We start from the raw sequence: 16,406 nt of genomic DNA, 5'->3' as shown, positions 1-16,406 counted from the left end.
GGGTTCCACTAGTCGCAGTTGTAGGTTTTATTGTTTTTCACGGTGGTTCTGCGCCATAGTTCAATCAATGTCAGGATCTTGAACCGGAGCTTTGCCGGCTTCTGTCCTCACACCGTGTGAGCTCCACGAGCGGCGTGCCCCATCAAAAGAGCATGTTCATACACTCCCGTACACTGTCCCAGTGGCCGCACTGTTACCTCCTTATACACCACTGTATGAATGCCCCCTTTTCCTGGCTGGCAACGCTAATGGAATGTGTCGCGGTGTAGGTGTACCAGGGAATGTTTTGCCCCGGTAAAAAGTTCCAGCCCTGTACTGATCCTAGAGGTGTTGTTTCAAGGGGGGGGTTCCCGCGTTATGGCCCTGCTGCCGTGATGCCTGACAGTGTTATTCCATCCCTGTTGATTGGGGGCTCACTTGCAGCGTTACGGGGAACTTAGGTGTTCCTGGCAGGCTTCAATTCAGGGCTATGGCAAACTGCAGTGTAGTGGAGCGTGTGTGTCCCCCACAGTCTCCTGTGCGTGTGTGGCCAAGTGCTGGATCTGGCGGCTCCAGGAGGATCCTTCCGTGTTATGGTGCCAGGGTTAGGGTCGCGTTGTTCTGCCGTCACGGCAGCCTTCCTGTCTGTTCAGGGACAGCAAGGCGCGCCGCGACCCTTCGTGACACACAGGAATTCTGCTTGTGCAGGGGCCAGGGCGCTTCGTACATTATTTTACATCTCCGAATCGCGGCAGTCTGATCTGTGGCGCTTCCGCATGCGTTTGGGCTGCGGGGTGTTTTGATGAGCTTTATTTATTTATTTATTTATTTATTTATTCAGATTTATTTAAAGCGCACGTCAGCCCGGGGGCATCGTGGCGCTGTTACATGAGGACATACATAATCTGGTTACCGTGGAAGGAAGATGGTTACAAAGCTTGATGGTGGAGCCTTGCCTTTTCCAGGTCCGGCGGTTCACCTCCTCCATCCCTCGGCGGCAGCTGGTTGGGTGTTGCCTCGGTAGGGGATACGGACACCCTCCGCACCTTCCGGTCAGGAAACATCGTGTTGCAGGGAAGTTCTTGCAGGTCGCTGTGCACTTCGCTTCAGCAGTGTAGCTGGCATTCAAATGCCCCAATGTCTCGAGGGCAGGCGGGAATATACCATCAGCTCTGCCGTGTAGTCGTTATGTGGTCTGATGGTCTACGTGGCTCAGATGGCTCATTCTCCCTTCAGGTGTGCGATGCGAGCTGTCTGCGCCATTTTGCGGGGCGCAGGGGCTTCCTGTAAAATGAGCATAGCAGTAGCTTTTTTTGTCGGACTGCCACAGGAGACAAGGAAAGGGTTCTTCCACCAGTGATTGAGTTTAGTTGTAAAAATCTCAGATTGCATCCACCGCAACAGGAGCAGATGTAGGATCGCAGACGGGAGCTCAGCAAGGCTGCTTCGTCACGCCATGCATGCTGGCCACACCCCCAGAAGGCATGAGCTATGTAGCACTATCACACTTACGTACACTTGACAGGTTATTTATAATCGACTTTGATGCAAGTCAAGTAAATGCTGATATTCCTTGCATTCTAGAATACAATAGACTGCGTTCACTCTACACACCTCATCTAAAAACCTATCCTGTTCTGCAAAAAGCAAAATGTTGTGAAAGAAAACTACTTCAAACTTAAACGATACACGATCTCACTGCAGTTCCTCCAAAGAAAATAAAAGAAGCTAATACTTCACCAAGTACCACAACCAAAGAAGAATCTACTGCTCAAAGTAACTCAACTACTTCTTCAAAGAAGCAACACACACTCTGAACAAATGACTTCAACACAGAACTGTCAGGTCCATTTAAATTTTCCAATAGAACTGGTGTAAATTGCTACGCAAATGTAGCAATAAATATTCTATTCCAATTGCCACAAATTATTGACAACATTTACTTACACAGTACAGACCAATTGTGTTTGCAAATGTTAGTCCTTCATAGAAATGCAACCAACAATCCTGACAACACTTATAGTATTCATGGAATAAGACAAGAATTTGACTACTGTGCTGGATTGGTCAAATTCACTATAAACTCACAAGAAGATCCACAAGAATTTCTAATGTACTTACTACAAGTACTGGAAAACAAAAACATACGTATAAATGAAATCTTCCAGATTTCATACATGTGGAAAAATACATGCACTCTCTGCAGCCATGTAGCAAGTCCCTAATGAACGCTTCGTGTATGTATCTATACCTAACTGTGAATCCATTCCATTTCAGCAACTTGTACAAAATGCAAACCATGGCAGATTATGTACTACATACAATTAAGATAATTGCCCCACCTTACGAATACAGACACATAGTAAATACGTATTAGTAATGCTTTTACGATACAATGCAGATGGTACCAAAAACAACTGTAAACTGACTGGATTCACACATGGTCAAGTATCACTTGGCAAGAAAACTTCACAACAATAGGTATAATCTACCACGCAGGAGCAACAACCAATGCAGGTCACAACACTGCATATATAAAAAAGAATTATTGATGGTTCGAATTTAATGATAGTACCATTACTCTAAAGCAGAGATTACCAGCAAATCTTGTAAACGCTTACTTAATATTCTTAAAACCAAAATTTAATACATAACCTGTGTATGAACATAAGCAAAACCTCAACCTCAAAACTATGCACAGTTAGAATACGCCAACGTGTATCTAACTGCCCCAAGATTCTGCAACAAGCAAACAGATAAATAAATACCACTAAAATTAAACAACAAATTTACAGTTAGAATATGCCAACAGGTATTTAACTGCCCCCAAAAAATCTGCAACAACCCAACAGATAGATGAATAGCATAAAAGTAGAAATAAACAATTAGAATACGCCAACAGGTATCTAACTGCCCCAAAAATCTGGAACAAACCAACAGATAGAAGATTAGCAAGAAACAAGAAACATCGAGATTGATGCTGACCCAGATGTGGAAGATCTTAGCTGTCTGCGCAAGGTGATTCTCTCACCGGAAAAATCTCCTTCGGCTCCCACCCTACCTAAGGAGGACAAAGTTCAGATTACCGATGTTCAAAAAGTCTTGAGCTGGCTGGCTGAATCCCTCCCCCTAATTATAAGTAAACAATGAGATCATTCCATCGTCTCATGGAACTGTATAGGTTTCAACCATCTGTTATCATCGGAAGGATCAGCAGTTATTCGAGCTGACCACCTATGCATATTTGTCTGCAGGAAACATGGTTGGTTTCCCCGATGATCCTTAATGGCTATTCGCTGCACCAGTCTTTTGCTAAGAAGGGGCCTGGGGCAGACCTTTCGGGGGAATGATTGTGGGTGTCAAGCACTCAGTTCAATCTCATCGAATTACCATGAGCCAATCAGATAACATTATAGCTGTGGAAGTGGTGGTTCCAAATGAAGCTACCTATGAAAGAATTTTACTTGTCACTATATACAATCCTCCAGGCGCTGTCTGTAGAGGATTAATACAGGAGGCTGTCCATGAGTTACTTAGTGAATGGACAATGACACTGGGGAACAACTCAGTTATTTTCACTGGTGACTTCAATTGCCATATAAAAGGATCGGAGGGCACCACTGTCAATCCTATACTTCAACCAAAGGGGCTAATACTGCATAACATAGAAGATCCTGAAGGCTCAAACTGGCAACACTTCTCTTCTGATTGGGACTTGGAACTTATTAATGGGAGAACGTGAAGTGATTATCCTGGAAATAAAACCTTGGTGCAATGTCTCTGCAACTAGTACCTTAGACTATATATTTGTAAGTCCAAATATCGCTGGCAGAATCAAAGATATGAAGATCACTCCAAATGATTGGAGTGACCATAGTCTCCTAACTCTGACTTTTGCAGTTGACTGGGAAATTCCGAGTCCTAGACCATAGGAAATATGACGACAAATCAAGCCGCCACCCATATATGTTGGCATACAAAAAATATTGATAATGCAGCCTACTCAGCACAAGCTGTTTTGCTCTATGACATTCAAGCCTTTAGTAAATATACTGCTAACAATATCGAAGAATGGATTGCTGCCTTTGCGTCATCACAGGCCACTACATCTATTAATACGATGATCCAAGAAGGAAGGAAGACCATACCTTTTGATAAAAGCATTAGAGACGCTAAGCAAGTTTTAAGAGCTTCTATTCGTAAAGCGTAAACTGATGCTCCCACATTTGAATCCTTTGCAGTTCAGCAAAGAATGCTCAAGAATAAATATCATGCTTGGATTAAGACGAAGAGAGGAGCAGAGAAGCTAAGTCGTTGGCAACAAATGGTCCAAGGTATATGCTCTATAAGCACAAGAAATATATGGGGTGTCCTGAACGAAGTTAGGGGCCCCACTAACCACACAATGGTTAACCCAATAGGTGCTCAGCAATGGACTGAATTTTTGTCTGAACGTAATACTCCATTAGCGCCGGACTATCAATGTAGTGATGAACGTGTTCCTCCTGTGAAACCATTCACTGTGACCAATGAGCAACTTGTTGTCAAAATCAAATTGTTAAAATCATCAAGAGCGCCAGGACCCAAAGGCCTAGCTAATGTTGTTCTGAAGAGTAATCCTGATTTCTGGGCCAGCTTAATAAAGATCCTATTCGATAAAATATTGGAGACTGGTAATATCCCGGCCTCATGGCAAACTTCCATACTTATTCCAGTCTTCAAGAGTGGAAATAGACTGGAACCTGGAAATTACAGACTGCTATCGATGTGGGATTGCACAGGGAAGCTATTTGCGTTGCTGCTCTTGGAAAAATTGGAGGCGTGGGCTGATAAAGTTGGAATACTCAACCACTTCCAAAGTGGATTCAGGAAAGGTTAGACTACCACCATGAACCTGATGATCATTGATCTGCTGAGGATGAGAGCTAAGAACCATGGTAAACCCCCTCTGTAAGCCCTCTTCATAGACTTCAGAGCGGCCTTTGATACCGTCCCTCGTGAAAAACTTGGCTAAAATAAAAATTATTAGGCTGCCCGGATGAACTCCTCTACTTCCTGAGAGATTTACTTCTAAATACCTTGGCCAAGTTGGATTCCCAAGGCCATATGACTGCCCCAGTAATGCAGAATAGAGGAGTAAAACAGAGTTGTCTTACAGCTCCTTTCCTGTACAATTTATTTACTTATGACCTTCCCTTAGCAGTCTCTGCAGTACACAATTGCCCCCCTCGGATCGGATCTGAGCACTGTTCAGTGCTTGCATATGCTGATGATCTGATCATCATGGACCACACATTTAGTGGACTATCCAGATCGGCCTGTGCGCTCTGGGAATACGCCACCAACAATGATTTGGTCACTAATAGTGAAAAAACTCAATTAATGGTATTCTCTGCTAAAATAAATTCTAGGCCTAAACTAGCTATGCAGGGGATTGAAATAAAATACACCCCCACATACAAATATTTGGGTGTGGAGGTTGATGTTATAGGTGAATATCTGACCTGCATACAGACACGAATCACCAGTGCTGCACAATTAACAGCATTAATACACCGATTTGCCATCAAAAACTGTGGTTATACCATGTGGGGAGGGCGCCAGTTATACATGCAAATATTGGTTCCTATGTTTACCTATGGCCTGGAGGCACTACTGAACATCAATTTAAGCTGGTTGCAAGTCATAGAGGGCAAATTTTGGAGGAGGATATTGGGCCTTCCCCAAAGTATCCCGATGGCGATCCTCAGATTGGAACTGGGGCTAAGCGCCCTAAAAGCCATCATACTCAAAAGAAGAGCAGATATGTATCTGAAGATGACCAACCAACCCTCAAACTTCTTATTGAGATTCTTGTGTCAAGAAATTTCTAGGGAGTCGACGATCTACCTCCTAAAAGATCAGATGGAAAGACTTTATAAAGAGATTGGCTGGTTCCCCGCATTGAGAGGCACCTACGATATATCGAAGAAAGGCCTGTCGAAACGGATAGGCCTATGGGACTGGCTAGAGAACTATGAGCCAATTTGTACGATATAGATTATACACATTTTTGAAACCACAGGTGTATATGAACCTAAGTCTGTCCAGTATACTCAGACGTTTTCTTCTCTTGCTACGGCTCGATTGTCTACCGATGCTAGCCAACAAGTGGATTGATATCCACTTGCCATCTCAAGAAAGATATTGTCGCTTATGCAAAAACACTTTTATTAATGAAACTGCATGCACTTACTTACAGCTTGTCCGGTTTTGGCTAAAACCTATGAATTATGCTATGGGAACTTGGCCCACAATTTGGAGTGCTTAGATGAACCTTGGTTTTGGTACCGTAGTCTAAATTCAACCAGCGTAAAAACTCATATAGCTAGATCGAAAAATCTTTGGGCATTACTATTTAGCCTATCCAATTTCTCAGTAGTATACTGTGCCACGTGGGTTGTGCCAACCAAATTGATTCGAAGCAAATAACATCTTGGAGGGCTAATTGTGCATGGTGTTAGCTTCAGATAAGCAGATTATACATAATTCAAATTCTTATGGATGGGCAATGAGGTGGTTTTGATCTTGAATAACGAATACAAATGTACATTCAAATAATGAATTGGATTGAACTATTGATGGTGCTCTTCAATTTGGTTAGAGAGAATATGTATCATTATTTACATGTATATTGATATCCCTGGAAATTCTATGCATAGAATAATCAGTCCTAAATGAGGTTATTTTAATTTATCTTATTTTACTTATTCTATCGGATTTTATTCCAATCAATCTATTTTACTTTTATATGCATTTGAATCATGTGTAAAGTTTATACCACAGCATAGAAGGTTTTTTTCTTTAATCCAGCATGGATTTTTTTTCCACACAGACCCAATGATTTAGAAAACAAACACAGAAACTGAGCAAATTGCGCAGTACACTGGTTTGAACTATAGTACTTGTAAAGAACTAAATATGAGGGTCAAAAAAATACAGAAATGTCTATTATGCAATGTAATAACTCATTATGAACTACCTACACTAACATATGATCTTTTCTTTTATCACAGAGATCGAAAAAGAATGTCTGCTCCAATTACCCATGTCATGAAAAAACTGCAACCAACCACAAAAAACTCAACCAGTAAGTATACAATAAATGGACTCACAAACACTGTGGCATAACACACCCATTCAAGCAAACATCTAACCATACACCACAATCCAAAATGTTTACTTCCATGGGTATCTTATGCACCAGTCCTTGTTGCAAACTCTACAATCTTAACTGCATAGCCTAGCCAAAACTTCACATACAAACTCAACAAATGAAACAGTACACAAACGTTTGGGTTGTGGATATTTGATGGGTGTTTGATTCTATGGGTGTGTTATGCTGCAGTGGTTGTGGCCAGGGCCTAGAATCTTGGGTGCATGGCCGAAGGCCCTGGCCACAACCACTGTAGCATAACACACCTATGCTACCAAACATTTTGACTGTGGTATGTGGGCTGCTTATAGGGAATATTAATTACAATCAATTCTCTACTAACAACCCAAAACCAACATCATACTGAAGTAAAATAGCTTGTCGTGCATTTATTATGTCCGCGGACAGCCGTGATGACTGCAGACATGGCGAACACATCAGGGGCACCTGCCACCTAAACAAATACAGTATTTGACCTATCTCTTACTCCCCAACCCGCACTCCTACACACCAACACACTCCACAAAATTGCATTTTGCCTCTATTTGCCGCTGCGCTAACCGCGGATGTCCGCGGATGTCCGCAGGGCCAAAATGGCAGGCGCATCGAAACAATGTGACGCACCTCAAGCCTCACTTCAGCCAATCAGTGAACATGTTGCGTGTCCGCAGACATGATGCAAGCCGATTACCCAATTGGTGTCCTGTCCGCGGAATGAACAGGGAAATGTGTCCGCGAAGCGGACATAGTTATCACACATTTATTTGCCTTACGTTTTGGTCATTTTAAAAAAAAACTACTGGACGGATTTACACCAAATTAACAAAAGCACGCTTTCAGGACCAAGCCGACGCTCCTGCCGCAAATTTGGTGGAAATCCATCCAGCGGTTTGGGCTATAGGCGTGAGCAAAGTTTTTTATCCATTATGCCTATGAGAAAAAAAGACATTTTGGGACCCCCCCTATAACTTTGCCCCCCTGGACCAAACCTCAGCAAACTTTGCAAAAATATTCAGAGTGGGCCATATACTTTTATTGCAAAGTTTAGTGAGGATTAGTCCAGGGAGAGCGACGTTATAAGCCGCCCAAAAAGTGCTCTTCCTATGAGATGAGCAACTTAACCATAACTATAATATATATATATATATATATATATATATATATATATATATATATATATATATATATATATATATATATATATACACACACACACACACACACACACACACACATATATATGACCCCCTAACTCAATAATCTATGGCGTTCAATAAGAGTCAATAAACGAGTAGTCCTTCCCAAGCTAATCAGGCAGACTCCCTCCAGTTAACTTTGTAAATTGAGACCTGAGCTAAGTCTGTTCTAATTTCTTTTTATAGGAATATTTATACTTTTATTTAAGAGGTTAAAAACATCATTGAACACAGAATACAGCACAACCCATAGTGTATTCACTTATTTCGAGGAAGTTTTGTGGATCAAGATGAATTGGGCGATTGATGAGCTGCTTGTTGCATTTTTTTTAAAGTTATTTTAAATTAATATCCTTTACAATCTGTTGCAGTCTGATGGTTCATTTTTTTACTTTTTTTTCAGTGGGGTATTTACCACTGTGTTCATATGTATATTTAGTGAGGCGTGTGTTTTTATATCTGTAACATTCTCATTTTGTTGTAATAGGTTGTTCTATTTTGCCTTAGGGATAAGTATTACAAATTAATTATTTTGCGGGACAATCCTTTTTATTACTTTATTGCGGCATTTAAGTTTTTTATTTGAACTTCTTTGGATCGATTTTTAAATGATTTGTAATGTTAATGCTGCATTCTTTCTTTTTGCCTTTTTTGTTGAGGCAAGGATTACCATTTTCCCACATTGAAGGGTCCAATAGTTAGCTGTGAGCTGTTTTATTTTTGTTTAGTGGTTGGAGATTGTCAGATTTTGTCAGTCAATAAAATACATACACATAGTTGCCATCCAGTCTACTATTACATGCAACATAGCAGAGTGCACCCATACATTTCCATATCATTATTCAAAGTTTAAACAGTTACATTAAAAACACATCAGAAAGACAAATTGGTAATTTTCTGATTTTGACGTGCATTACCTTGTTGTCTACAAAATGCATGTGCCTCTGTGATCTGTGCCTTGTTTAGTACATTAGACAAACTGTAGCACTTGCTTTCAAATTGTATCCATGGAACCTCAGTCTCTGGACATTTCCCTACGTCCTCGGAAGTCTTTTGCTCTGAGAAAAAAACAACAGTTTAGGTTAAAACAAATGAAGAGCACTCATTTGATCTACAGGTGCACACACATTGCCAGCTACGCGAAAACAGTTCTAATTCAAAGTTAAGGATGTATGTTTGCCACATAAATATTTTGAAAAACATACTCAATGACCTGCAATTTATAATCAAAGATAAACATGGCAAAGACCAAAAGTTTCTTTTTTATATACAAGAGCTGTGGAGGTGTCATGGATTATTCCATACACACATTTAGCATTCAGCATTTTAAAAAATGTCACACATTGATTCTTTGCCAAATTAAGTAACTTTCTAAGGACAATTTAGGGACTGGCAAGAGGCCTCTCCCAGAGAATAATTAACCAAAAGGGAGCACATTGGAAAATGTCTAAAGACCACTTATCCAGCAAATTAGTGGAAACATTCCTGCAATGTGCCTGCATCAGCGTACAGTTAGGCTACAAGTTATCACTTTTCTGACATGTTTCATTGTTTTCCATCTGTTATTTCTTTCATGGTTCTCCTGCTTGCCTGCAGTGTTTTCCATATTAATCCCCTTTTATGAATTTCCTTCAATTCCACCCTCCATGATTCACGATGGTCACAATGAATTTGACAACATAGCATTCATACCGAAGCATTGCTCATGAAAGGCTCACTGTCAATCAGTCGTATTAAACAGTGGTCACAGTGAAATAGTCCAAGAATTGCACAATCAAGTAAAGAACTGGATGATGGTCAAGATTAATCAGTTTGACAGAACAATGGTCACTATCTTCGATCACAAAGATTGCTAGTCAGGGTGATCAATCAATTACATAAAAGGTACTGTATTATTGAGAGAGCCATCATTGAGCGCAAAATAACTAATACACCAGTGCACTTATCTAGCACACACCACACCAAATGCCACATAATTTCTAGGCATTTGTAAACCTAAAGAGTATTTATAGTTATTTGTAATATACTGTGTACAAACACGCACACACATGCCACTAAGTGGCTGTGTTAGTGTGTGCTAGTCTGGAGGATGGAAGTTGGTACTATCTGGTAAACGAGCATGATCGGTTGAGTGATTAGGCATCATTAGCATGGTGGTAGCTATAGAAATGTGGAATTTTAAATATCTTCTATTTTAAAACATGACCTAATTATTACTGGGGACAGCATGGGATATTCACGGCATAGGGTATATAGAAATTAAAGCATTGGATAAATAACCCATACATACTCCATGCATTATATTATCTATGTGAAACTATTGCACCCATTAATGCGAATGCAATTACAACAAATTGTTAACAATATAATTCCAAAGAAATTAAATGCAAGGGGAGATCCCCCACAGCCCGCCAATATCCCAATATCCCTCCACTTTAATGATATCCCCAACCCAAACGCCCATCTATTTTTTCATTGAATTTCGTTGTTTTTTATGCCTTGTAATCACATTCGCAGTGATGGTCTGCAATATTTTGTATGATACCTTATTTTCTACGTAGTCTAGACTGTACTAGTTCCTAATTCAGGTGGTATTTTTTTTTAAATAGGAGGTGTTAAAATACCCCATGTTTTATTTACTATTGCCACCATGCTCATAATGAGGCCGTAGTGCCTGATTTACAAACCCTTTTTCAATGGTGTTTTCCCAGTCAAAAACGCTTTTGTAAATCAGGCCCAAGCTTGTCTCCAAACTTGGAATTGTGCAGGCATGTGTTCGCCAATCCTCTGAACTTCATTCAATCTGTCTAAAGGCATACAAGGAAAGGAAGGGAGCTTTTGTTTTTTTGTTTTTTCTAACAATATTCCTGCAGAAGTTACTTTAATGAAGACATACCTTAGATTTTCTGGGATGAGAGAATTGTTTGAGTGTTGCACATTTGCACGATGAATGGAATGAATTAAGATTTGTTTTTCTTTCAGACTGAATATATATGCAAAGTATACAAGCATAACTACCAACTATTTACAAATGTTTTGTGTTGCACCTCTTCAAACTCTAAATTCGGGATATCCTGATATGTACTTGTGTAGGACTCAGGCGATTTTGCTTACTTCGCCTTCACACAGTCAGTGTAAAGATGTTTGGAAGACAGATATTTTGTTCGTGTCTCTGAATGAGATCGGCAAACACATCATTTGTAGTGTTTGTCTGTTCTTTGCAGCAATTTCCAATTTTATTATGTTTTATTATATCATCAAAAAAGAGGGCATTAACACACTTATGATGCAAATGACACATTTTCCTGACTACTAAATCCCATGAGGAATCAAGAATAAACATTACAGTATGAATCAGTTCGGCATTTCAGAAACCTGAGAGGCTACGGGCATAAAACCGCCTCTAAAAACTGAAGATTTCTTATCGGATTGGCCAGGACAATTTTGAAATTAAAGAATGGATGGAAGGTAGCAAATCATCCAACAGTTTTCTACCAAAACATCAAGGCCATTCAAGCTTCTGTTGATGATAATGCACACTACTCACCAATAGGTCATATCAGCAGCCACCCCGCTGAAAATATTTCTCCTTCTGTGCCATTTCAGAAAAAGACATTTAAGCTAGTAAAGAAATGGTAATCTCTTGCGCCTCTGCCCCACTGCACTGATTTTGCCACAAAGTTTGTGCGCCTGCTCCCCTCACCACCAAGCAATGACTGTCTAACATGGGATTGTCTCACATCCCTTTAAGCAAGTGTTAATTATGCAACTATTGAAGAAAGTTCACAGAGATCCCTTTATGCCAGCCAACGTCGACCCATCTCTGATTAATTGGCTTTCACCAGGATTTTGGAAATATTGACCACAAAACAGCTTCAATCCAATGACAATTAAGATAATTACCTTTTTCATGAGAAACTCAGGCTTCCACCATGATTGCAGGACTGAAACCACTCCTTGACATCCTAGTCATTTAATTAGATAACAACAAAAAGGAAGTACTAATCCAACAAGAGCTGTTCATGGTCTATGAAAGAGTGGACCGCACTATTTTGATTGAAAGAGTAAAACAGCTAGAGGGCTTAGGGAACAGACCACTCAGCTGGATCAATTCCTTGTCCGAGTGTTCCTCACAAATCTGGTGGGTATCACTTGTACAGTAAACCAAGGAACCACCCTTTCAACCACAGTTGTTCAATGTCTAGTTGCACCTTTCTTTTAGCTTCTATCATAGAATGTAATCTTCAGAGTCATCAGTGAGCATAAATCCCACTAAGAATCTCAGATTAACAACCAATGATGCCAAACTGTTTGAAAGCCAACAAGTGCTGCTACAACTCAAAATCTCTTTCCAGACTATTGCCGTTGGCCTCAAACAGAGCCGCCAGGATAACATTTTAGGTTGAACAAACACAGCCATATCACTGCCCGTTGGAACTCCTTTAGTGCCTCCCAAATAATCTAAAGATCTGGAGTCTGCTGCAGAGTCTTTTGGTCAGAGTCAAAGGAAGTTGCTATACTGCTTGCTCCAGCTTCTGAGAGGCACCTAAGACCTCTTTCATTGTCCTCTTTCTATTGCCATTGTTTTACCAGTCAAAAGACCCAGGAAGTCGCGGAGCGGCCACAGAGTCTGCTGCAGAGTCGTTTGGTCTTTAGGCTCTGCAGGCTCCGCGGCGCACCTCCGTCCTCAAGGATTGCCATAAGGATTGTCGTAAAGAAATACATCTGCCGTCTGGACTTGCATATCACATCGCCACAACTTTTTTGCTACGACGGTATCAAGTCATCGCGGTGAGTGACAAGGAAATCACATTCTCCCTGTCCGTCCCCTGTGCCCGTACACCCGCCCTCCCCTCTACCCCCCATGGGAGAACAGCAACTGCACCCGCGTTCCCTATACCACGTCCCGCCCCGTGCTCCTCTGAATCTACCAGTCAGCATCTGCCTTCAACCCAAACCCCCTGTGCGTTCCAAGCCCCAGCCCGCCCCCCCGCAGGAGAACAGCACTCGTGTCCTCCCCAAAAAACCCAAGTCGAAATCCAATACGAGACATCAAAAACAACTAATCAACAGAGCAAGATACCAGCAGAATCCAGCTCTGCAAAGAATCAGACAAATCCATCACTTTTGCCCACAAATGACCCCTGCAACGCTCAATGAACCAAACCAAAAACAGACAACACAACGCTAGAACTAACAGCAAAAAACCATCACCAAAACACGATCCCTAAAAGCGAGGAATCACTGAACCAACCAAGCCCAACTCAGACCCCAAGAGTGCTAACAGCTGGGATGACAAAGAGAGGAAAAGCAAAACAAGCAAAACTACAATGGCTGCAAGCCCACACAGCGCAAAATCTACTGAAGGAATCCTCACATCACCAACCGAACGTAGCAACAGGCAAGGCTGCACACCTATCCTTAGACATCACTGAAATAGAATCCATCATGAATAGTGCGGAAAGAAGGAAAAAAATCTTTGGCGACCCAACACACTCAGCAACATCAAACTGCACTTCCACGCCTTTGTTTAAAAACACCAATGCCCAGAACTGCGAGAAACAAAGGTCAAGCAGAGACCCACCTTATCCAAAAATAAAAAATGAACAGAAAATGATGCAATTTACGTATGACGCCGAAGAATCCTTCCACACCCCAGCACAGGAAAACAACATCAATCGCCCAACACCCAAAATAGGCGACCCCAAACAGAACAGTGCCCTGAACGACGAAATCAAAAATCAGAGACTACCAACAACCATGCTAGAACTCCAAAACTTGCTGCTGGCAGTGGTCTCCCAATCAATGATACCTTTCATCAAACTACATGAAACAACCAAAGACAATATACGAGATCAAGCAACAGTACTGGCAATGATACATACTAAACAAGTACACACAGAAGACTTCATAACAACTATAGAAAAACGCCTAGACGCTGAAGCCGAACAGTCTCACATCTGGCAACAAAGACTATTCGAGATAGCACGAGGAGACAGAGAGGAAAAAACTCAACTAACCAAAGAACACATGTCATGGCTCAAAAGCCAACAACAAAAAACACCTACAATACAGAACATGGTAAAAAAACACACGGACAATCCCATACCCATCTGCATGATACCAGAAAAACTGAACCTCGATCAACAAAGACATGCTCCACTCACAGCACCAGCTTCCTCATCGAATCAAATCGCAAACCGCACAAATGACCACAAAGAAAAAGCAAAGGTAATAGATGAATTGGAAAACGCAACCGCAAATGATATCTTTGAGATCTTCGGCCCGGCAAAGAAAACTCTCAAAGAACCTGCCAAAAAGACAACCAAACAAATGCAAAAACAAACTGGCTCGCGAGCCTTCATACGAAACCTGACAATACCGAAGCCCACTACAGAAAAAACACCAAAAAACCGAACAAAGAAGTCCACATCACACCAACCCACACAATCAGTGCCAGCCACAAAAAATATACACAAAAAAACGACAGCTGCCACTGCAATAATACATAAGAAACCAAGCCTGGAAATAGATGACCTACTCAACCTAACAACGAACGAGGACCTACCAACACAAGAAACTACGAAAGAAAAAATTCAAAATAACGATTTAAGTCTACTAATAATCGACGAAAACCAACCAAGCCACTCCGTCAGCTGCACCCTTTTGTGTGAAGAAATCTCAGACAGATCAATGACTGATCCAAGTGACAACACAAAAACCCATGCAACATACGATGAAATCTCCTCAATTTCACTATCCAACGAAACAAGGAATAGCACCGGAACCAGATACTCTATAACCCGATCAGTGCAAGAAAGATATTGCACGAAAAACCAAAGAGAACCCACAGATCCATCCCAACTAATATTCTTGAATCCATTTCGACAAACAGAAAACCACAGTGTGCAGATAGAAAACATCATCTACAGACCAACTCCATTGGTACTGAATAGAGCAAACATTCTAATACTCTTCCAAGCGATTCCGAACCTGAACCAAATATGCTCCAGGGACATTGAGCTGGTCATCTTTGAAGACGAAAAATTCAATGATAGAATATAATTAAACCTATGCGACAAAACAGCCATGGAACAGATACAAACAATGAAATGACAATATACAAACTTGGTTTCAGATGCAGGCCCAGAACGACACCCAAAAAAGAAGAAACCGACAAAACGGAAAAACAAACAAATGACCTTACACCAACTCAAAGAGAAAAACGCTCCACGAAGCAACCAAAGGAGCGAGACACTGACACAAACAATGATCTCTTACCTACGCCTCCCGGACATTCGATGCAGCCCATCAAATGAAATTCTGAAAGCGGCCACATCAACACCACCTACACAAACCACGATCATCCGATCAGACGACAATACGAATCAGAAGACAACTTAGACTACTCAAACGAAACAAGCGTGAGCAGCATCTCATAACCATCAACTGAATCAAATAACACCTGGACCATGTGCTCTTGGAATACAAGGGGAAATTCCCACCTGTTCAACGACGCATCACCTGAATTTGAAACATACCAGATCATCTGTTTTCAAGAAACCTGGCTATCTGACACTCCGTGCTGTGACGGCTTCTTAGTGTTTCTTAACCCAGCACCAAAAAGACCCAAAGGAAGACCATCATCAGGCCTACTGACGCTAATCAAGATTGACCCAACATGGTCTATACTCCAAACTACAAATATCAATTCCGGGACACAAAACACTATCATAAAAATAAAAGGAAGCCCAAATCCTGACTTTACAAACCACCAATAAGAAAGAATAATTTCGATCATGAATCTCTATTGGAACCCCGCTGCAATAAACAACGAAACCTTCCTGGATGGTGTCTTCCTAACAATGGACAAACTCAACATTAAGTACACAACAATCGAATTCATACTATGCAGGGATCTAAACCTTCACCTATGGCACACAGATCGACAACCCATTCCAGACGAAGAACTAACAATAGGCGCCAAAATATGGACAAAAGAAATCAGCATTCGTAATCTCTCACTCATTGATTAC

General features: G+C 41.1%; 1 protein-coding gene across 2 annotated transcripts in view; it reads right to left on the bottom strand.

Annotated features, from left to right (window-relative positions):
- The window catches only part of PLA2R1 (phospholipase A2 receptor 1), a 1,951,179-nt gene that overhangs the window by 260,285 nt on the left and 1,674,488 nt on the right, over positions 1 to 16,406 (bottom strand). For both annotated transcript variants that reach the window (XM_069616352.1, XM_069616351.1), the window contains one exon: positions 9,288 to 9,428. In XM_069616352.1, the coding sequence (XP_069472453.1) occupies positions 9,288 to 9,428 (141 nt within the window). The remainder of the gene's footprint in view (positions 1 to 9,287; positions 9,429 to 16,406) is intronic.

This window comes from Ambystoma mexicanum, chromosome 9 (assembly GCF_040938575.1).
Source record: "Ambystoma mexicanum isolate Mex_15411 chromosome 9, UKY_AmexF1_1, whole genome shotgun sequence".
NCBI lineage: Eukaryota > Metazoa > Chordata > Amphibia > Caudata > Ambystomatidae > Ambystoma > Ambystoma mexicanum.
Note: the sequence above shows the minus strand (reverse complement) of the source record. Positions and strands in the feature narration are given on the sequence as shown.